At 40.9% G+C, this 23786-nt stretch overlaps 4 protein-coding genes across 4 annotated transcripts in view; 2 read left to right on the top strand and 2 right to left on the bottom strand.

Moving 5' to 3' along the window:
• Window positions 1-23786, bottom strand: part of LOC308571684 (vomeronasal type-2 receptor 26-like) — a gene marked incomplete at both ends in the record, with an annotated part of 363060 nt that overhangs the window by 314362 nt on the left and 24912 nt on the right. The gene's annotated exons all lie outside the window — the stretch shown is intronic.
• LOC308570554 (olfactory receptor 5V1-like) lies at window positions 3554-4486 on the bottom strand (the record flags this gene model as incomplete). The annotated part of the gene is made up of 1 exon (XM_081165462.1): window positions 3554-4486. One exon carries the CDS (start codon window positions 4484-4486, stop codon window positions 3554-3556), a length of 933 nt encoding a protein of 310 aa, XP_081021588.1.
• LOC308570577 (olfactory receptor 5A2-like) lies at window positions 10418-11335 on the top strand (the record flags this gene model as incomplete). The annotated part of the gene is made up of 1 exon (XM_081165494.1): window positions 10418-11335. One exon carries the CDS (start codon window positions 10418-10420, stop codon window positions 11333-11335), a length of 918 nt encoding a protein of 305 aa, XP_081021620.1.
• On the top strand, window positions 17696-18640 carry LOC308570529 (olfactory receptor 10A4-like; the record flags this gene model as incomplete). Its single annotated transcript, XM_081165433.1, has 1 exon — window positions 17696-18640. The coding sequence occupies one exon, from the start codon at window positions 17696-17698 to the stop codon at window positions 18638-18640; it is 945 nt and encodes a 314-aa protein (XP_081021559.1).

Genomic DNA, 23786 nt, shown 5'->3' with positions numbered 1-23786 from the left:
AGTCTTCCCTACCCATGCTCTGCATTCACAATACACATTGTTACCCTATGCATCTAATCCATTAAGAAAACACAAATAGCCTAATAATGTGCTCTGCATTCAGCAAACATCTGGTTTGACCCTTCAGATTTCTAAGATGCTGTGTCCCAGCCCTGCACAGCTTGCTACCCACTACAGCCCAAACTTTTCTTATAATGTAGCTTCCAGGTTTTTAAAAACCCCACACATAACTTGAATCTCTCAGGCAAACAACACCTCCTGTGTTTATGTATGTTCTGCTACTTGCCTCCCTATTTCTAACTTTGAATCTGCAAAGCTAAAAAGCTGTAACCTTTTTATTGTTTCTTTTGTGTCTTAACATGGCATGCATTACAAGAGATAAGCTTAACAATGTTTGGTTTTGTGTGTGTGTGTGTGTGTGTGTGTGTGTGTTCTATACACTAACATTCAGATTCTAAACAATTTTCTGTCAGTTATTTTCTTCTAGCATGAACATCTTAATCAAGTCAGTTGTGTATATAATGGAAGGACACACTGAGACATACCTAGGAACCCATGTTCTTAAAACACAAAACTACCACAATTCAGGTGATTGTAGATAACATCAGAGCTCAAGGACCAAACACCCAGCAAAATTCTGGACCAGATTCCCTTCTAGTGGAACATGCAGTGCAAATCTGTGCTTGGAGTAAATTTTGAAGTCAATGAAGTTACAATTCATGCTATAAAGAAGCACACTGATTTTTACAGCTGGTAGGTACTTTTCACTGGAAATGAAGTATTATTTTGTACTCACTGTGCATTGAAATATCAAAGGAAAAATTGGTCACTTCAAATAGCTAATTCAATTGCATGTTGGATGGTAAATATCTGCAGGTATCATACACTTACCCCAGTACAGTATCTCACACATGCACATATAAATATATTCAGAAACCATGTGAGACTTATTCCCCAATTAATTTCTGCTGCAATGTTGCCAGGCAGCCCACAGTGCCCTTAATTGCAACTGAAGACTATAGCCTAAAGAGTTCTCAATATATGCCAGTAAATAATTAAATTCAAACCCAGAAATACTGAGAGGGAGCTGGAGAGTCCTTGTGGCTCACAAGGAGGCCCTCCACAGAGTCTGAAGAGGACATCAGTGGGGGCGGAGTAAGCCCCAAAGAGACCAGAGGCACAGTGGGGCTTTGTTCATGCTGCTCAACCTCTCTGCCTAACAGCAGCAGCCACTCTCCCGCATGTCCTTTAGCCCCCTGCTGGCCCTAGAGTTTCAGTTCTAGTTATGGATATTTTGGGGTACATCATTTTTGTATGGATTGAAGAGAGGTTGGCAGACAGGGTGTTTAAAGGGTGTTTAGAAGGTCTCCCCACTTCATATGATTTCACTTATGCTGCGGGGGCCTGGAATGTAACTGTTTATTTTATTTTGCTTATTTTTGCAGGAGTGGGGTGAGGATCCAAACCTCTGTGTGTGTGTTTGAAGCAGAGACTTCTTCCCATCTGGTGTCTATGATTTCTCCTGCATCTTCTTCTCTGTCTACTCATGGGTCATCGTGCACTGCCTCTGGACATAATTCAAGATGTAATGCTGTCAATAGATCAGTAGCCTCACATCTGTTAGCGATATTGAGTTGCATCAGGCTTCTCATGACAACTAGCTGAAAGGGAAAAACCCACTGGTATTGGATTCCCACATCTTGTAACTTTCCATAAATGGTTTCAGATCATGGCATTTTCTAAGGGTTTCTTAGAACCACAGATGGCTGGTTGTCTTGTGAACTATCCTGTTAGTTGTGGAGTTTCTTTTTTCTTTCCTGTAACAAGCAAAGCACAATACAGGCAAAACACAATACCACATCATGTGTGGGCACTCCTTCTCTGAGATTGGAGTCAACCATGCTGTGAATATGTTCCAAATCATCATCATCATTATTATTGTTATACTTATTAATGGCCCTTCACCTTAAGGTCCCATTGTGGGTTACAGCATTAAAAACAATATTAAAAACAATTAAAGTGGATGCCATGAATTAGTGTCTTGAACCAAGTGACAATGAAGGAAGTTAGATCTGGCTTCACCTCTTTTTGAAATCTACACAAGCTTCTGTCTGCACTCAGAGTTTTCAACCTCTTTCAGTTTCTCCCTGATCTCCATGTTGTCACATTGTGAATGATGAATTTGCTTATTGCATTCAAGGCTCATTTCCAGCTTTCTCTGTGAGATATCCACCAGCTGTTCGGGCCATATATTCCCATGTTTTTTTAACAATGTCTTATATGGGAAGTGAACAAGTCCCTGAGATTAAGATCTCTGTTCCTGAAAGCTTTACCAGAGTTTGTCAAGGTAGGAGCCATGCTTGGTGTGGCCTGGTCTCATTGCAAGCCCTCATTAGACCTATTTTTCTTCCATAGCTTTTTTTTTTTTTTTTTTGAAAACAAACAAACAGGAGAGGTCATTTAGTTTATGTTTGGTTTCACTGACATTCCCTCTGTACAATCACATCGCATCACAGTAGGGGAGCTGTGGACCATAGCTACCAGTTCAGGGAGATAGGATTCTGGTGCTTCTCTGGAATGACAGTTTCAAGCAGCCATTTTTCTTCACATTGGCCTTCTTGCCCCCCACCTTGTTTAAAAAAAGTATTCAGGAAAATTGGCCATAATTTTGCTGCACATCTCTCCTAATTATCCACATTTTTGTATGCAATTTGCCTATTATTCACATTTTTACTAGAGCTGTGCAAGGACACACCACCAATTTGCTCTGGGGCCCCAATCTCTCTCCCCCAATCAGTATTATTTGCCTCGAGCCATCCCAAGGGCCACACATCGAGCTATGCATCTGTCCCCAAAACAAGATGGAGAGGGCTAATTCTTAAAAAGAATTTCTAAACCTTCCCTTTGAAAAGGTGGAGTATCTGTGTAGAATCTGTAAAGCAAGAAGATCCTGTAGGAAAGCAGATTGTGAAGCAAAAGCCATACACCACAGGATTTGTGAATGTGCTGTGGGCAAATCCAACCAGATCTGTAGCTATCTATAGCTGCCTGTACTGGAAGAAATATGAATATGGCAAAAATAAATAAATTAGTTACTCCAATTCAGGCTTGAGAATTAAAGATCTTACAGTAGAGTTTCAAAAATAAAACAATATTAGAATTAAAACTCAGGCCTTTCTCTCACAAAATGTCTCCCTCTCTCACACACATACACATAAACCAGATAGAAAAAGAGAAAGACAAATGAAAGCATGTTTAATTTAATGATACTAAAATGCCACTGTTGTAATTCAGTCATTGTCCATCTTATTTTTGTTTACGTTAATCCCAAACAATAAATAGGTGAAGATTAAATGTTAATAGAATCAAATAATCATGGAACAGTAGAGTTGGAAGGGAGCCTTGGGATAATTGTCTCCAACCCACTTCAGTGCAACAATATGCAGCTGTCCCATATGGGGATGAAACCTTCAACCTTGGTGTTATCAGCACCATACCCTAACCAACTGAACAAGTTAATCATCATCATCTAAGATAACATGCAACTATTCTTTCATTTCAAATATAGCTTCCCCATAAATATCTTTTTCAGTGCACCCTTAATAACTTTGTTTCTCAAGGTATAGATTAAAGGGTTCAGCATGGGTGTGACAATGCTGTAAATGACAGAAATGATTCTGTCTTTGTCTAAAGAGTAGGTGGAAATTGGACGGACGTAGGTGAAGATGGCACTCCCATAATACAAGAGGACAATGGTCAGGTGTGAGGCACAGGTGGAAAAGGCTTTGAGCCTTCCTTCAGTGGAGCGTATCTTCAAGATAGTGGAAATGATGTAGACATAAGAGAGGACAATGCAGACAAATGGGGTCCATCCTATGAAGACCCCAATGACAAGAAGAATGATCTCATTGAGGGAAGTGTCTCCACAAGAAATCTTCAGAAGGGGAGGGATATCACAAAAGAAATAATTGAGCTGATTTACCCCACAGAAAGGTAGTTGGAAGGTAAAGTAGGTGTGCACAGCTGAGTTGAGAAAACCACTTGCCCAACAGGCTCCGGATAACTGGAGACAAAACCCTTTCTTCATGGTGGCTGTATAGTGTAAAGGATGGCATATAGCTACAAAGCGGTCATAGGCCATGGCAGCCAGCAGGATGCACTCAGTACCCACAAATGAGACAAAGAAATAAAGCTGAGTTATACAACTGGCATATGGGATGCTCTTTTTCTCTGAGAGTAGGTGGACCAGCATCTGAGGGACATTGGTGCTGGTATAACAGATATCCAGAAAAGAGAGGTTCCCTAGAAAGAAGTACATGGGTGTGTGAAGCTGAGGGTCCAGGCAGGCAATGGTAATGATGGAGATGTTCCCCACCAGAGTGCAGATGTATGTGATAAAAAAGAATGAGAAGAGCAACAGCTGCAGCTCCTGAAGACCAGAGAAGCCCAAGATGAGAAATTCGGTCAGTGCTGTTTCATTCATCATTGTTTTGGTGTTCTCTGTTTTAGAAATGAGGGAAAACTGATAAGTGTCATGTTGCCATAAACAAAAGTCATGCACACAGGTTGAACACAGATTATACAAATGCACACAACTTTTTTTCTTTCCTTTTAAGAAACAGTACATCATTTTAAAATATTGTGGCGGTGTGCAAAAAACAGAGGGGGGGGGGACAGAATATTATACCTATAAAAATGCACTTTTCCATCCGTAAAGACGGCTTGAAAAATACCTAGCAATGCTATCCTAGAAAAGCCTTTTAGAATAAACAGAGACATGCATTAAAAATAAGAGACTATTAGTACCATCCTCATTTCCAGTGGAATCATATTCAAACTCGAAGTGCTACTACATTAAAATCCCTAACCTGTGTATCTTTTAAATATAATCTGAGGTGTGAGTGGCACCCAGGATAGGGCCTAAGCAACAAGATGGGAAGTAAAATAGAATTATTTAATGCAATGTCTAGAAGATGTTCGTCCTCAGGATCAAACTAAATGTTAGCTTAATATGTAGTATTCAGCTGTATACCATACTTTTCCATGTATAAGACTAGCTTTTTTCTTTAAAAAATATGCTAAAAAGTGGGGGTCATCTTATACATGTATAGTTGATAGGGTGGACATTTGATTTGTTGCTGCTGTGGCTGTCAGTGGCTATTGGGCATGTAATTGGTTGCTGCGTCAATGGCTGGTGTTAATTAGCTGACACTGCAGCAGTTGGGCGAGCGATTGGCAGCTTCTACCAGTGAGGAGACAGATGTGAGGTGGATTTTTGGACGCATGCAGGTGATCAATTTTCGGCAATGCACCCTAAAAAATCTAAACAACCTTGGTTAATTCCCCCTCAAAAAATTCAACAACTCTGGGCAATTCTCCGCAAAAAAGGAAAGCTCAACAACTCTGTGCCGTCTCCCCACATTTTCTTAAATTTGAGTCCCCGAAAATAGGGGGCATCTTATACATGGGGGCGTCTTATACACAGAAAAGTATGGTATATTTTATTACAGGTACAGGGGGTAGAAATGGGTAAATCCAACAATTTTCATTTCTCTCAGTTTTCCAGTTTTCCTATATTCAGTTCAGTTCTCTGCATTTCCACACAGGTATATTTTAATTCTTTAAAATCCTTATGAAAATTCATCTGCATGTTCATGTGAATTATTTTATATAATTTATGTTGCAATTCTGATGTCCTACTGTGTTATTTATTGTATGTAAGCCGCTTTGTGACTCATGTGAGTGAACCAAGGCACAGAAATGTAATAAATGAAATGAAATGAATTTCTCCTAATACAAACATATCAGTATACACAGCGGCGTAGCGTGAGTTGTCAGCACCCGGGGCAACGCAAGTAATTTGCGCCCCCTAACCCGGGGCAAGGCACGTAATTTGCGCCCCCCCCCTAACCCCTAACCTGCGAGTTGCCGCTGGCGCTGCCGCCCAAACGACGCCGCTTGCCCGGAGGAGGAGGGGGGCAGAAAGGCGAGGAAAATGCAATGGCCCAGCAGCTGCAGCAGCAGCGGCGGAGGCGGGGCTGTGAGGAGGGGCTGCCTGGAGCGTCCTCCGCGGCGAGCGCTGAGAGCCGCTGCCTGCCGGGCGCCTTCAGCCCGGACGCGCGCACAGCTCGTCGGTCCCGCGAGACATGCGGCTCTGCTACAGCCTGCGCCCGAGGCTCTTCGGCGACTCCGGAGGCAGCGAGCGCGCCCCCCCCCAGATGTTGCGCCCGCTGCGGCCTGCCCCCCTGGCACCCCCCACGCTACGCCACTGAGTATACATTTTACCCTGTATAAGAGAATAGAAACCCTAAGCCCTCTTCTTGATGTTAAGTTACAGTTTTTAAACTGAACTTCTTAATCAAATTGCACTTTTGCGTTAACAATTCAAAAAAAGCTAAGCAAATATAACAAAAGGAAAGAAAACAAACAGTAAAACAAACATATAAACTATAAAACATCACAGCCTGGAAAAGCAAAAATGCAAAGATACAGCGTAGCTACAAAGGAACAATCCAAAGATTCCCATTACAAATAAAGAAAGTTATGTAAAAAATAAAAGTATTCTCAGCCTGTAAGTTCCATCTTTACTTAGAACAAATGAGCCAGACAAATGAGCAAATGAGCATATACTGATTACACTGAACAACAATTCTCCTAAATATTGGTATAAGAAAGAAAACCATGCCGGGGGTGGGGGTTCATTCAAGCTTTGCCCTTCAGCTACTAGGAACATACCCAGGATCACATTTTATTAAAACAAACAACGGTCACAATTCAGTTGATTAGAGGTAACATCAAAGGTCAAGGAGCAAGCACACTGCAAAACGCTGGATTAGATTCCCTTCTAGTGGAACTTGCAGTACAAACCCATATTTGAAAATAAAGACGTCAGTCCTTAGAAGTCAGCAATGCTGCAACTAGTGGTATAAGCAAGCACACTGAGTTCCACAGTTGTTAGATACATTTCCAAGAAAATGACAGTGTTGATTTGTACTTACCATTCATTGATATATCAATGGAAAAGTTGGCCACTTCAAACAGCTAACTCAGTTGCATGTTGGATGGTAAATAGCTGCAGGCAGCGAACATGTCCCCCAGTATCTCCCACAAGCACATATATATTTTCAGTGACCACATGAGACATATTCCCCTATTAATTTCTGGTGCAATGTTGAGAGGCAGACCATAGTTCCCTTAACTGCAACTGAAGACTAACCTAAGGCGTACTCTGTTCATGATGCAAAGATGGTGACAGAAGTTACAAACAGGGAGTTTGTAACTTATAAGTTATAAACAGGGAGCTACAATTCTGCATTTAGATGTGTTTCTATGCATCTGTGAGTTTAAAAGCAGTATTTTCTCTGAACAAATACTGAAATGAGTCCCCCCTCTTCCAGCATATTCTAATCAAAGCCTTAAGACTCTTAAATAAACAATGTCAATGAGCAACTTTTATTAGGTCAGTGTCAGCGACCTAATATTTCCCCCCTGATTTTTGGAGGACTGATGCTCACTCTAATCAGGTATACCAACTTCTGCCAAGATATACCACCTCAAAGAATCAGACAGTTCACATTCTGTACTGCTCTGCTGGACAGACAGTCTACCAAGAAAATCAATTATTATCACTGCCTGCATGTCCCCTTGATGCCTAATAATGGAATGTTTTAATAGTACTATTAATCCTCTCCAGGGTATTCACCATAATCTGAAATGCTTCTGCATACTTAGCCTAGTGAATTGCAGTTGTAAAATAAGGAGGAAAAAGAAAATCATACCTAAACTGTAGTAAAATTGCATGGAATTAAACGTGTGCAGATATGTTTAGGATTACACAGTTAGTATACAAATATAATAGAATACATAGCAGGGGGTGCACATATTTGATAATTTTGGTTTCTCTTGTTCCATACCCTCCAACATCCCACTTATCAAAATTGGGGCACTTTTTGGGTCCAAACTCCCATGGGAGCCAGCTGATTTGTGCAAGACAAAAAAGAAAAAAACATTTTTTGGTCCAGTGCTCTGGAGCAAGCCTGAACCAAAAAGTGGGACTTTCTAGGATGGCTGGGATGGCTTCTGTTGTTCCGAGATATCCAGTTCAAAATGGGTCTGTTCTTGTTTTCCCAAGCTTTTAAAGTATTCACAAAACTTCACCACCATTTTGATGCACATTTTCCCCAATATACAATCCATATTTTTGTATTTAATTTTGCCTAATATACACATTTATACTAGGGTTTTGCAGGAACAACCCCCCCCCCCACACACACTCTAGCCCTGATATTAGCTCCAATATCAGGGTGATTTGCCCTGTGCCTATCTGGGGGCCCTGCACCCCACCCTGGCTCCACCCCCAATGAAATTTGGGTGGGGTGGGGCTAAGATATTTTAAAGAGTTTTTCAACCTGTAGAAAAGGTCAGGGGTGGTGCACGCCACCCAGGATCTGATACTGCGTGGTGTCTTTCTCCACCAGCTGGCTGTTGTGAGCAGCTTTCGTTGTGCAAAGAAGCTGCTCACAAAGGAACAACAGCCAGAACTGTACAGAATTTGTTAAGCAGGCATCCACCTCCTGAGGATGTTGAGTGGAGGCAGTGATGCTGCAAAGGGTGGGCATTATGTCAGGCAGGAAAGGAAGCCATGGCACTGGACCTACTTTCTCCTGGGTAAGTCTTTGCCTTTTTCACATGTTTTTGTGTCCTGACTGCCTCTCTTCCCTATCTGTTACATCACTCCCTGACAGGAATGGATTGTTCTGAGCCAATCCAACTGTACCTATAGAAATCCATGTGTATCAGTACCCAGCTCGTCAGAAGGGAAAGGCCCTCTGAGTATGCCCAATTTGGCTAAGGCCAAATCCAGCCTTAATTTTTACAGTTCCTAACTACTATTAATATTATACAATATTTTTATTTCCCCCGCAATAACTGATGCTCCTCTCAGTCTATCAGAAGGCCTTTTGCACCATAAATACTTTTATAATGTTTTATACTTTGATGTTTTAATATATGCCTTACATTTTGTACATTGTCTGCATTAATTTTTGTAAGCTGCTTTGAGTCCCAGATGAGGAGAGCAATGGGGTATACATTTTTTTTAAAAAATATATATGTCTAGGAAGCAATCTCAAAAGCATTAAAAATACTAATAACTGAAATCCCACATGTTTGATTAATCTTCAGGGAAATGGTTCCCTATCCAGAGGTTACTTAACTCTTGTTTCCTCTTCCACCTGGCTCAATTTGAAAGCACAGCCTTTGTGGGTTCCTTGTTGGTGTAATGCTCTCTATGCAAAAATAGTGTTGTGGAACAAATCCTGATGAAGATTCCACATAGAATTGTGACGGGGTGCAGAACCTATTTATTTTTCTTGATTGTGTCATTCATCCTAAAAAAAAAAAAAAGTCATATCACTGACAAACCCATCCATCAACTTTGTATAGAACACAACTTCCATGGTAATTTGCAATGGGAGGGAGACACATGAAGTAGGTAAGGATTTGTTTTGTCTGTTCAGTTATTTATGAAAGAGAAAGTATGAAAGAGAGATTCTAATATTGTGAAAGTGCAATTGCTGGCTAGGACAGATGGGAGTTGTTGTCCAAGACATATGGAAAGCATCAGGTTTTGTTATTATATAATAATCCAGTGCTTTGGGGGGGGGGGCACTCAAGGGTATAAAGTACCGGCACCTTTCTTCCCACAAATTCTAAAAGTGTAACACTTTTTAAAAAGCACTGAATATATTATTGTTTTAAGTAAGATATATTTCTATACTTATATAGGGGGTGGGCTTTCAAGCTGTGGTTTCAGCAGACTTGCTCAAGATGGAATGCTTACAATATATTCATATACAGAAGAACTGAAATGGATTTATGAGACTAATGAACATTTTTCCATCACATCATGAGGAGATTCCTCAATATTTTGGGCATCAATATTAGAGATGTAATTGAAATTTCACCTAAATAAAACTTTGAGGGGAACATAGGTGGCAGATTGAAAAGGTAAAACTAAGATTTGTTGTGGCAAAGATGAGAAGAAACCATTTGTGACAATGCAATGGCATATACAGAAAAGAGCTAAATCCAGAAGCAATAGTAAATAGGGATTTTATGGTGGCCCTCATTGCAGTCAACAAACTATTTATATATCTTCCTATGCAATTTAGCCCAAGTGGACACAAAGTGGTATAAATAATGTGAAACTCAGCAACAGGTTGTTCTTCAGAGCAAAGAGCCAGAAGGAGGTTGAACGTTGTTGTACTCTCCTCAGCATATACAGTATGAGCCTAATGAACCAGTTTTGTTGTTTATCTGCTTTGCACAATTCCTCTTGAATGTATTAATTCATCTTCTTCCTCTCCCCCACCCTCGACATTTCTTTCTAGATCATAGGCCTGTTGTGAAAAGTACAATGGAAAACCAGACCATTGTGGATGAATTTATTCTTCTGGGGCTTTCTGATGATGCAACACTCCAAGTTTTCCTGTTTCTGATTTTCTTGTCCATCTACTTAATAACCCTTGTAGGAAACATGCTTATCATGCTGGTGATAAGGGCTAACCCTCAGTTACATACCCCAATGTATTTCTTTCTTACTAACTTATCCTTTCTTGACATCTGCTATTCCTCAGTAACAGTTCCCAAGATGCTTGAAAGCCTCCTAGCTAGTAAGAAGACAATTTCTCTCAATGGCTGCATCACTCAGATCTTTTGCTTCATTTTCATGGTTGGAACGGAGATCTTCTTACTTTCAGCAATGGCATATGACCGCTTTGCTGCCATATGCAACCCACTGAGATACAGCACCATTATCAGCCACCGTGTATGTGTCCAAATGGTGGTAGCTGCATGGATATCGGGCTTCTTGGATTCCCTTGTTAATACCCTCTTTTTAACTGGATTGCACTTCTGCGGTCCCAGAAATATTAACCATTTCAGCTGTGAGTTGCCTTTGCTGCTGCAGCTGTCTTGCAGTAGTACCTTTGCCAATGAAATGGTGATTCTGACCTTCAGCATGACATTAGGGTTTGCCTCCCTCCTTCTAATTGTAGCTTCCTATATGCGCATTATTAGCACCATTCTCAAGATACGTTCGGCGGAAGGAAGGCAGAAGGCATTTTCTACTTGCGCTTCCCATCTCACTGTGGTCCTCCTGTTTTGTGGGACAGCATTCATTAGGTACATGAGACCTGCATCTGGGTACTCAGAGACATTAGACAAGCTGGTGTCCATTCAGTACAGCATCCTCACCCCCATGTTAAACCCTATCATATACAGCCTAAAAAACAAAGAAGTGAAGATAGCTTTAAATAAGCTCCTAAGAAAATGACTTTGATCAAGGCTTGACAATGATTTAGATTTTCATACTATCGTGATTTTCATACTATCCTGATTTTTAAAATGAAATTATGTGTGAGAAAAACCTATGCACACTGTTATACATTTGAGGGGACTGGTAAGGGGGAGGTTTAGCAGAGCCAGAACAATTATTTTATTATTTACTTATTTATTTATTTCATTTATATACTGCATAATTGTAGAAAAAACCTCAAGGCAGTTTACCTAAAATGAATGATTTGCTAGGGAAACTATTGATGAATGCCTCCCCTAAGCTAGGTGTTGAGTCATCCTGATCTGCCTTGCCTGCTGCCTCTGTCCACCTGCCCACTAGACCAACCTGCTCAGCACTGCGCCTTAGCTGCCAGGGCTCTATGCCCCCTCAAAAATGTGTGTCCAGGAGCATGGCTCACCTGCCCCCCCCCCATGCTATGTCTCTGGGTAGATCAGCAGCAGCAGCTGGAAGTGGCTTGGAACTAGTCTAATTTTATGTTGGCTCAACTTGCCCCATCATGCTTTACACCAGCTTTTTCCACCTAGGATTGTTCCCTTAGTAATATCTGAATTCTTGTGCAATGGAAATTTTTGTCAACTTGCAAAACATTTATGAAATGTTGTTTGATTAATAATTACATTATAATAATTTCAATCATAAAATTTTTATTATTTATACACCGCCCATCTGGCTGGGTTTCCCCAGCCACTCTAGGTGACGTCCAACACATATAAAAGCATAATGAAACATCAAACATCAACAACTTCCTGACACAGGGCTGCCTTCAGATGTCTTCTAAAAGTTGTGTATATCTTTATTTGCTTAACATCTGATGGGAGGGTGTTCCACAGGGAGAGGACCACTCCCAAGAAGGCCCTCTGCCTGGTTCCCTGTAACTTCACTTCTCACAGTGAAGGAACTGCCAGAAGGCCCTTGGAAGTGGACCTCAGTGTCCATGCTGAATGATGGTGGCAGAGACACTTCTTCAGGTTTAGACTTTACAACAAAAATATGAAAGAAGAGACTTAACATTCCTGGATACTGGGGGAAAAAGTATGCTTTTCTATTCCATAACATTTTAGCATGCTAATAGCAAGAAAAAAATCAGGTTAAAATTTGAACACGCTGAATCTGATAGCATATTTCTCATGGTTCTGTGAAAAAGATAAAAATCCAAAACCTGTATGAATATTAAAATGTTTATAACAATTTTCTATAGCAGTTTTTTAAAAAGTTTTTGTATTTGAATATATCTGAATTGCCTTTGTGTGCAATGAAAATGTTACATTAACTGGCACAGGTATTTTACAGGGGGAAAGACAATAATCAAATGACAAAAAATAAAAAATACACACTTATGGCTTTGCCAGCTGATTCAGCAACATACCAGTAAAATCAGAAGCAGAGTCTGGCCATTGTCAAGATTCTACTTGCAAGAGTGCCTCTTGAAAAACATGAGTATTTGTGAATGTATTGCTGCATGCCACCACAATCTCCAAGCAGAGCAAGATTCTAGCAGCAATTCCTCAGCTCCACCCAGCTTTCCCTTCTCTGCAGCACTTTCTTCTTCCACTGCTGGCACTGGAGAAATCAATTAACAGCAGCTCTTCAGCTGCAGCGAGTTCACCCTTTTCCAAGGCATTGTCTTCCTCCTTCACTTCTACTGATGGCATCTCTGTGTAGTCCAGGTCCTTCAGATTCCCATCCACCTTCTGGATCTCTTTAGTCACTCTTTCCATCTGGGTGCATTGCAGCTAGACTCCTGGGTCACTTTTAAGCCCCTGTATAACTTTTAACACATCACATGGCATCACACTTTCCTCTCCACAGCAGCTGATCCATTTTATCCAGCTGTTGGCTTTGTAGCTGCATTACTCTCTTAAACCACTCGATGAACGTTGATATTCTTCTCTCCATTTCAACTTGGGCACATCTCTCTAGCAGGCTGTCCTCCAGGAAACATGAATCCAAACTTCTGACACCAGTGTTACCTGTCATCCCAATCTCCAAGTGATGTAAGATTCCAGGGGTTCCAGGGGTTCATGTTTCCTTTTGGATATGAAGCACATTGGAGACAGTGGTGTATTTATGGAATATTGAGACATGTATGCAACCTGAGCCTACGATGGAGGGATGCACAGGATCAATACCCCAAGAGGGTCTTGTTTCTCCCATATCCTCTGCCTTGGATTTAAGCAGACAACAAACATCATGCTCTGTTTCTCTGCCTTTCCAGCTTGCTGCTTTTGCCTCCAGCTTCTAGCTCACATAACAGCTAACTCTTAACTCTGGCTTTTGTCCTTCTCACTATCTGCAAATAGAGAAAGGGTGCCATCTCCCACGAAGCCCTTCCTTTGGTCTCCTTAGACCACACCCGGATTCTAGTCTGGATATTTCCCAGAATTTGAAGGCTTGATTATCACTTGTTGGATTTAGGAATTAGAGAGGTCTGGCATCCTGCTTAACATTCCAAGCCTTGATTAAATTCTAATACACATTGGATTTGGAGATTAGAGATGTCTGGAACCCACAAACTCATACCAATACTATCGTTCTTCCATGAGACCATCTGAAGAGAAAGAATGAAAGCATCACTGGTTAGAGTTTGACACTTCTCCCCAGGGTGTTTCTAAACAAGGGTGTGGGGGCTCAGGTCACAGATCTCTTCTGTGTCTAGCTTTGATGTTACTGGCTCCTGAGAGTTGGTGGGTTATAAGCTCTTTATATTGTGAGTGAGCATTATTTTCTTGGAAAATATTCAAAAGGGCCAGTTCTGGGGTGGCTTCTAATACCTGTTTATTTATTTTGCATATTTCTTGTAGGACCACTGTCCCAAAGAGTTGTATTTGCACATACTTTTGTAACCCATGAAAACTTTTAATAAAAATTATCCAACAAAAAGTGTCTGATTTGTTGAGTAGTAACAGAGAGTGCCCTGAGTTTGCACATCTTGTGTTGTGCCATTCATGGGGGTTATTGAGGAACATTCCTGTAGGACAGGGATGGAGAGCCTTTGACCCTTTAGAGGTTGCTGGACTACAAATCCCATCATTTCTGAACATTACCCATGTGGGCTGGGACTGATGGGATTTGAAGTCCAACCATATCTAGAGATATATAGGTTCCTCTTGGTTGATTTTATTTCTGAATTAAAGGTATCATGAAATAGAAAGGATTTACAACCTTTTCAGCCAGGCAGAAATGTTCATGTGTTTCTAACCTCTTCAGGGGAAAGTTCCTAAATGTTGGAGTTTTGAGACTTTGGAAGAAGATGAATAATAAACTGAAGTTATTCTGGTGTGTGGACATTTTGCCCCTAAAATTTAAAAGTGAAAAGAAACAGCTGGGCATATCTGATTTTCATGAAAGTGTTGCCATTCCTAGGTGCTACTGTTGGTGAGTGGTTTTGAGAATCTAAGAGCATCTGAACCTTGACCTCGTTGACCTATTGTTGAAATAGATTACCGGTAAATGATATTTGATTTTCTGTTTAATCCCAACAAATGGATTTTGCAGCAGAATTCTGAATAAATAAAGTAATGGAAATAATAAATGCTTAGACCCAGTACTGGACACATGATAAAGTTACTGAAATCAATTGGTTTCAATAGGTCTTCTTTGTGTATTACATAGTTCAGGGGTGAAAAATCTTTTCCAGGTCAAGGACTGTATTGACCCATGGCAACTCATGGCACACATTAAAGTGGATGTGCCTCAAGTGTAAAAGTGGGTGTGACCATTTTAATTTTTAATTTTAAAAGGATACATTTGGTCACAAAAATCTCTTGACATCACAGTGTCAGAGGAGGCAACTCATATGAGTGACAGGTAAAAGCATTGTGCTCCCCCCATTTTTTTAACCTGCATTCTACTACAGCTTACTAATTAAATCAATGACACTGTAAAAAGCCAGAGAGATGTACAACAACTCACCTATCATAAAAAACTTGGTGAAAATCAGTAGCTCACCTGAGTTGAGTTGCTGCTGCATGGTGGGATGGAGAGGAAGAGGGCCAAGGTTGACTTGATTAAATGCATTAGGTGCTCCTGCTGGTGAATTTGTACCGTGATGGCTTTCCATCCTGGAATTTAGCCACAACTCATCCAAAGGGAGGTCAGATGATCAGTGCAGCCCCACTATGCCATCCACTTCTAGTGAGACTACCTATGATTATCACCTGAACTCCTGCATAACAAATTATTAAACATTGATGGAAGGCTACTCCTTCTGGACAGTTTTGCAGCTATCAGGGACATTTGTTGTTGTCTCAGCACCTCACTGTTGTTGTCTCAGCACCACGCTTGAGTTGCATTGTGGGTTTAACTAATCACCTATGGGCTAAGTAAATTGGGGCAACTGTTCACTATGTTGCAGGGGTTATATATCACTGTGTTATTGGGAATTTTTTTCCCACCCGGGGGCCACTTTCTCTTTTTGGAAGCTTTCTGAGAACCACATGTTATGAAATTAACAACAAATGCCAATTTAAAAGTGTGGATAGTGGAGATTTTTGCCCAGGTTTGAAGCAGAGATGGTTGCTAGATGGCTCCTGCATTGTATCCTGTAGAATGATATGAATATTCCTGATCCTGGTATGTTACAATTAAATAAAATGGCTTTAGTTAGTCCAGTGATAGGTGTCTCATCTTACTTTGCACATCTTTCTGAAACATGTTAATTTAAAGATTAGCACAGTAATGTAGTGAGGTCCTATTAATGTTTAGCCAGAACTAAATCTCACTGGTTTCAATAAGGCTTACTTCTTAGTCTGTTTGTAGGAGTTTGCATTCACAGAGTCCCTTGTTCTAGAGATGTCTTAAGGAGAACCTGGATATCATGCACTTTTGAAAAATGTAATCATTTTGCTTATAATTGGTTTGCTTTGGTTTGCTTCACTTATTAATTCACACAGAAATTCCTCAAGAATAATATCTACCACATTTTCAGATATGACAGAACACTGACAATTTCCCTTGATTTTTTTTATAAAGCATTTATATACCACCTAATTATTCACATTTCTAAGAGGTGTACATGAAATTGCAATACACGACACAGATCTAAATAAAAAGTAGTTTAGGCAATGAAGTAGGAGTACTTAATGAAGCCTCCAGGGTTCCAGAGTCCCAACTTCCTACACCCGCAAACCTCCTGTGATTAAAGATGACCCAGATAAAAAAACATTTGCTGCTCTTCTTTGCAATCAAAGATTTTACTACAAGGTATGATTTGCTGTTTTCACCTTACATAATTGCCAACAGACTCCAGAGCAGGGATGGGTGGATATGTCAGCTTTGTTTTGCTGGAGAACTCCATTACAAAATTCACAAAAGTGTGACTTTCAAAGAATGGCTGTGGTTTTGTTTACATATTGTTTTGAGAAGTGTGGATTATGGATTAGGTAAGTTCACCATTAAATGGGTATTGAATTCAATTTCTTCCCCATCCTTATTCAGGCGTACTAGGTTTTTTTCTTGTTTCTTGGTTTGTTTGTTTTTTGGAATTCTACAAAATGGGAATATTTGTCACAATTTATCAAAAGAAATGTTAGTTAGGCTAATGAAGAAAGCACAGGGTCACATCATGCAAGGATAAAGAACTGACACCCCCCCAGATGATGTCGGACTACAACTCACATCATCCATCAGCATCTCTCTGGAATTTTGGGGTATTTCAAAATATGTGTAGCTTGCCATTTTTAGTGTCATGTGGAACAGGTAATTTATTCTGCAGAAGCAAAACAGTTCGTGTCGTTAGAAGAGTTAAATTTAGAACATTGGTTTAAGCATTTATGAAAGAAAGGAATCTTTAACATGCATTTCAAGGAGTTTAGAACTGAAATATTTTAATAATAAGCTTATATAAGCTATACTTGTTTGTCCAATGACAGCCTCATAATGTCAAGTTTTCATTTATTTTTTCTTCCTCTGCTCCTTTCCTTTATAGATGTTATTTTCTATTCTACAAAGAAAGATGATGGCTCCAAATGAAGACTGGATATACAGTGAGGAATGCAGCTGCTATACTGCAAAATTGGATACTGCATATTGGATTTTTCACTTTCCCATAATCTACACCATGCCATGGTTTCCCAACATTATCACCATGTTTTGTGATGCATCTTAAGATGCATACTTGGAGATCAATCTGAGGTGCTGTTGCCACAACCAGAAGCATTCATTTTGCAAAAGCATTCCAAAACATAGTGTATTGTGGTGTAGCAATTCTTAAATGTTTGTGCAGTATATTGTTCTTATCACAATTCCTTTGAGTCTGGTTAGCATTACAGGAACAACATAACGGGGGGGGGGGGAATAGCCACCCCCTTCCCTTAACTTCTTAGTAAATAATAAAGAATGGCATGGACAAACAGTAGTGATGTCACTGAGTTTATTTTGTTGGGGTTTTCTGATCTTCTTCAGCTGCAGCTTCTGCTTTTTCTGGTATTTGCGATTATGTATATTGTGACCTTATTGGGAAATATCACCATCATTTTGCTCACAACAATTGATCCAGCCCTTCAAAACCCCATGTATTTCTTTCTCAGGAATTTGTCTTTCTTGGAGATCTGCTTCACTCTAGTTATAGTCCCTCAAATGTTGGTGAACCTCCTTTCAGAGAACAAAACCATTTCCTTCCCTGGGTGTGTCATGCAAATGTATTTCTTTTTCTTTTTTGGAAGTTCTGAGTGTTTTCTCCTGGCTTCCATGGCTTATGACCGCTATATAGCCATATGCAGCCCTTTGCACTATACAGTAATTATGAAAAAGAGGTTTTGTATCCATCTGGCCCTGTTCTCCTGGTGCTCAGGAATTCCAGTGGGGACAGTTCAGACAACATGGCTATTTAGTTTCCCATTCTGTGGTCCTAATAAGGTCAATCACTTTTTTTGTGACGGTCCACCAGTGTTAAAACTAGTCTGTGCAGACACTTATCTGTTTGAGCTGTATGCTGTCACAGGGACTATTGTAATTGTACTATCCCCATTTATCCTAATCTTGGTCTCCTATGTTCATATCATCACTACGATCTTACGAATGCCATCAGCCGAAGGCAGACACAAAGCCTTTTCCACTTGCTCTTCACATCTTGTTGTGGTGACTTTGTTCTACGGCACAGCTGGGTTAACTTATTTCCGACCCAAATCCAGTTATTCTCCAAACACCCAAAAGCTGTTGTCCTTATCGTACACAGTTGTCACTCCCATGCTGAATCCCATCATCTACAGTTTGAGAAACAAGGAAGTGAAAGAAGCCATGAAGAGACTTTTGAGTAGAAAAACACTGCAATTGCAGCTGTAATTGCATGAAAGACTGGAAGGGTTCCAGGGATGTAGTTCAGTAGTGGTGCATCTGTTTTGCATGCAGAAGGACCCAGGCTGAGTCTTCAACAATGACAAAAAGGGCTAAGAGAAACTCAGTGTCTGAAATCTTGGAGATCCACTCATAGACAATGTAGACAATATTGAACTAGATGAACTAGTGGTTTGACTGCATATGGCAACTTCCTATGTTCCTCACTCACCTGCAAAGGTAACAGATTGAAGGTAACAGATTGAAGTATCCCTTCAGTTATTTATTGTTGTTGCATTTTAACTTATCTCCCTGTTTTGAAAATATATTTTTAGAATGAGATATAAAGTTATAAGTGATCCCTTCTGTTGCTCTGCGATTGAGAATCTTGATAGAAAATGCTGTATTCATAGAAACAGATATGTTAGGACTGGATCCCCTCAATTCCCTAGCTTGCCATAAAGTCAGGCATAGCCAATGCGCTGCTGACATTGTTTAGTTCCAGTTCTCATCAGCCCCAGCCAACATGGCCAAAGGGCATGGAGGATGAGAGCTGCAGTCCAACATCTGGAGACAAGCCCTGCATAAGTGTACAGCTATTGTGAATGCAGCTCTCCACTCACTGGAGGACTGTCAACAGGGAAGGAGGGATCAGGATGCACAGGGAAGGCATTGGGGACAATGTGAAAAATGAAAGGACCAAGCACTTCATGGTGGTTGTTAAAAATATTTTGTGCCAGTGCTTGTTAGCGCTGCAAATAAGAACATGTATGTGTTAGTTTGGTTGGTTTATTTGCGTGTTGAGTTCCACAGTGCCACCCCCCAAATAATTACACACTTCACACATCAATTTTGTTTAAGGTTTTTGGCATAATTTTGGCCACAACTTTATTCAAATACAAAAAATGTGAGTGGTTGCTTAGGCATTGGTGACTATCTGTCCTTGCCCCCACAGGACAGAGCTGGCACTTCCGGACTCCACCGGAAGCCAGCATGGGAAACAAGTATTGGGTGAGAAATGAGGCTGGGAATCAATCCAACACTTCTCACCCTCATGTTCCGGTGGGGCTTGCACGGCCCAAGCCCGGCTCCACGGACAGGACGAAAGAATGGCAAGCCCCTGGATTCCTTTAACGGAATTCCCTTTCCGCATCATTTGGAGGGGTAGGCACTTACCCCTCCAAGCACCAATTAACCAATGCCTAACCGCCAACCTTACAAGTTGTGACGATTTGCTACGCAGTAGGCAAAAACCAAATGGCACCAGCCAATCAGCCAGATGGCAAAATTCCTACCGTGCCCCCGCACCAAGGCGAACGACACCATGACAGGCATAGCAAGGTCAAGCGATCAGCTTAAATAAAAAACCCCCCTATTAAAGGGAGGGAGGGCGGGTGATCCGATGCAAAACGGCCAAGAGGACGTTCCTACGTCTGGCCCTTCTATTTATAACTTCTGACTCCTCCTCCAAATTGGTAACAAACATATTTCCCCAGCAACCCGATTAACCCTAAAGGCCAGGGTTGCAGATTAATTTGCCTAGTCATGGCTGGGCGGCCTGTTCCCCAACCGCAACACGTGCTCTCTGTTAGGGAGAACACGCTATATTTCCTATATATGAACTTCAGTGCTTTATTTTTTTTAGATTGTCTTAAGGTGTTGGATCCAAAGATTATTGTCCTCCTTTGAAACACACTTCTTCCAGTGGAATGGTCTTCCTTGGAAGAAGTTCCTTCTGTTGGAGAAAAGCATCATTTCAATACAACCCATTATGGGTTGCTATCACAATGAAGTAATAGTTTCCTATAAAACTGATAATTTGTACAGCACCCCATGCCATGCTAAGAACATAAAATCATAGAGTTGTGGAGTTGGAAGGGACCCCAAGGGTCATCTAGGCCAACTGCCTGCAATGCAGGTACCTTTTGCTCAATGTGGGTCTCATGTTGCTTCCACCATGTAGTCTGAGCCTGTATCTTGGATACTGCTGGGGGTGGTGGGAATACAGCCCTCTGTCTCATTAACTGTTGTAAGTACTGATGACAAAATGCACGGCTGATGAAGACAGAAACCTATATCAGAATTAAAATTAATCTAGACTGTTAATCTACTCTTGTGGATAGGGGAAACAGCATATTACTTTAAACATGTTCTATTGCACCCACAAAATGTCAGCAGGGAAAACATCCCTGTTAACATAATTGTATCTGTGTTTTCTGAAAAGTAAACATTTGGTTTAATCAGATATTGCACAATTAGCATTAACTACTGTAGGGAGAATGAAGAGGGGGCAATCTAATCCCAGGTGTCACTTAAGGAATTCATATAATCAAACTTGGTCACCAAAGCACAAATCTTTCACAATCTGGGTGGCTCCTAAGCTCCTAAGATTCTGCAGGTAGGCAAATAATTTATTCATTTTTACTTAGCAAACCTTTGCCATGTAGCTGCTGCTCAACAGGAAATTTATGAGTTCAACCTTAGTATATTCACATACATGTCTAGGTTTTTTATCACCTATTCCAATTTAGGAATAAGAACATAAGAATAAGCTTGCTGAATCAGGCCAATCTAGCCTAGCATCCCATTTTGACTGTGGACATTGTGTGATTCTTCACTTTGATTTATATGATATAACACTAATTTAGAATCAGCAAAGCTTCCTTTCCATTTCATACTGTATTCTGTCCACTTGCATTAGCCTGCATTCTACATCACTATACATGATAAATGGAGAATTCACATAATTTTAGAGTAAACCTCCATAATTTTAGTACTTCCAGCCCCTGTCCAGTACAGCACTTTTGCACTTTCAGCATCCCAGATAAATAGCATATCATCCTCTGGTTAATTGCTTCCAGCGAAGGAGATTTCACCATCTCCAAATGTAGTGATGTGTACCCATCGGAACTTTTCCTATGGCTCCCCTCACCCCCCATCAGTAAAGTTGGCAAAACTTGATATAAAATATACCATCAATAAACTTTCATGACCCTGGTGCTAGTCTTTATCTTAAACATAATCTAAAAGGTTTGTGTAAAAATTCTTGACCTCTTAATATTAAAGATTAGCACACTAATTTGGTGTTATCAGCAAACTTTAATTATCACCTCCTGTAAGAAACAATCAGGTTACACACACACACACACAGAGAGAGAGAGAGAGAGCGTGCGCAATCTTCCTCCAAAAGTAAAGTCATGATTCAGGAAACAAGCAAGATAAATGGTATTTTCTTACTAAGTATATGGACAAGATCTGGACAAGGTAAACAAAACAGAGGAACTTGTAAGAAATGAACAAATGATTAGCCAAAGACCCCTCCCATTTCCTCAATGCTTTTTTCCAAGAAAATATGTGCCAGAAGTCACCGTGAACTTGTTATAGTAAGTTGCTGGGTGGTGCAGTTCAGTCTTGAACAGATACCAGTGCCCCTAGTTCTGGTGCAAGTCAAATAAATGTCCCCGCACCCCTCATTCTGTTATATTCAGGTGGATGGCTAGGACAGCTCAGAACAGTAGAGGCCTGGCTGGGAAGCTTAAAGCCCACCACCACTAAACAGGAGGCAGATTGAAGAAAAGGAAATACAAATTGGCACTGCCCCATAGCTTCACCAATTGCAGCTAGGAGCAGCTAGCAGCTAGGTGGAGTCATAGATGTAAAATAAATGTCAACTCACACTCACATACACTGGACAGCTTGAGGAGGAGCCTACAAAGAACTGTGTGACTAGCTCTGTGCACTCAAGGGGTCTCTGAATTTGTATGTCTTGACCGGGGTTCCCACTTTACTGCCCACCATGGCAGCCAGGTTGAAATTGGGAGAATTCCCAAAGAAGTTTGTGATATGGTATTAAAGTCTGCAGGGAAGAGATACTGTATTTCACCACATAATTGTTACATTTTTATGTTAATTTTTCTTTCCAAAAAGGGGTGTGTGGTGATTATGCAAGAAAAAAAGTGGGTGTGGGGAGAGTGTTTGTGCGCTGCTGCATTTGGGGACACCTGGGAGGAGACAGTTCTGCAATAAGAAGCCCTACATTCCCTGCCCCGTGAGCCCCACATGGAGAAGCAGAAGGCCCTCTGCACTGGCCCTGCCTCAGGCATGCACCCCTCTGCTGCTTGCTCCCTGGCACAGGCAGTTACTGGGTACTGGGCAAATCTGCGGATCCCAGCTGTGTGCCTCTGGGCAAGACCTCACCACCATCCCTTCCCCTGCCAAATTTCTCCTCCATTGCTGGGTCTTGGGCTGGGCCTCCTCAGCTGCCACCGCTGCGTTCGCTCCCTGTGTTCTTCATGGGCTGAGGGCTGGCTCAGCCAACAGGCAAGGCCCACAGGCAGGCGTGGGCCCACAGCAGAATAGGAAGAGCCTGGGAAACAGCTGCACCAAGAGCCATTTAATTTTTAAAAGCAGAGAAATGCTGTTGAAAGTAAACAACAGCTTCAGAGCAAAATGAAACACCTCATTCGCAAGGGATTTCCACACTTTGGAAAGGTATTTTCACTCCTGCGACAATTATGCGGTGAATCCTTTGGGACTGATTTTAGGAACCCCCCCCCAAAAAAAAGGGGTATAGCTATTTTGCAGTGGCAATGATTATTTGGTGAAATATAGGTAGATCATTCTTGAGAGAAATCTAAACAGATAGTTTGCAGAGGTCTTATTTGAAATTACACTTGCAAATTAGTAAGTGGAGCATTTCAGTCATAGAGCCAAAAGGTATGGATTATCTCCCAACCAATTCTGTAAATGTAATGGTTATGTTTTGAATAGATTTTTCCCAGCCACAGTTAAACATGTAAGATATTCCATCTAACAGTTTCTCATTGAGGGAGTGAACAACTCTCCTACGCACACTATAGTATTTTATTTTATGTGAAGTTGCTACAGGAAATTGTTGTGTAATGCAGGGTGTTGGAGGGGGAGAAATGCATTGAGAACAAAATGAGCACATTAAAGAACAAGACACTGATTAACAAAGTGATGGACAATTAGACCGAGGAAGTCAACTTTTAAAGACTGATGACAATACATTTCCCCTTATCCTGCCTTAAACTGCCCATATTTGACCTGTCCATCCTTTATTGCTTTCTATATCATCTACTAACAGAAAGGAACAAGTTCAATGGTTGAAGAGTGGTAGAGAGACACTACCATC

Source organism: Podarcis bocagei, assembly GCF_964188305.1.
Source record: "Podarcis bocagei genome assembly, chromosome: 13".
Lineage (NCBI taxonomy): Eukaryota > Metazoa > Chordata > Lepidosauria > Squamata > Lacertidae > Podarcis > Podarcis bocagei.
Note: the sequence above shows the minus strand (reverse complement) of the source record. Positions and strands in the feature narration are given on the sequence as shown.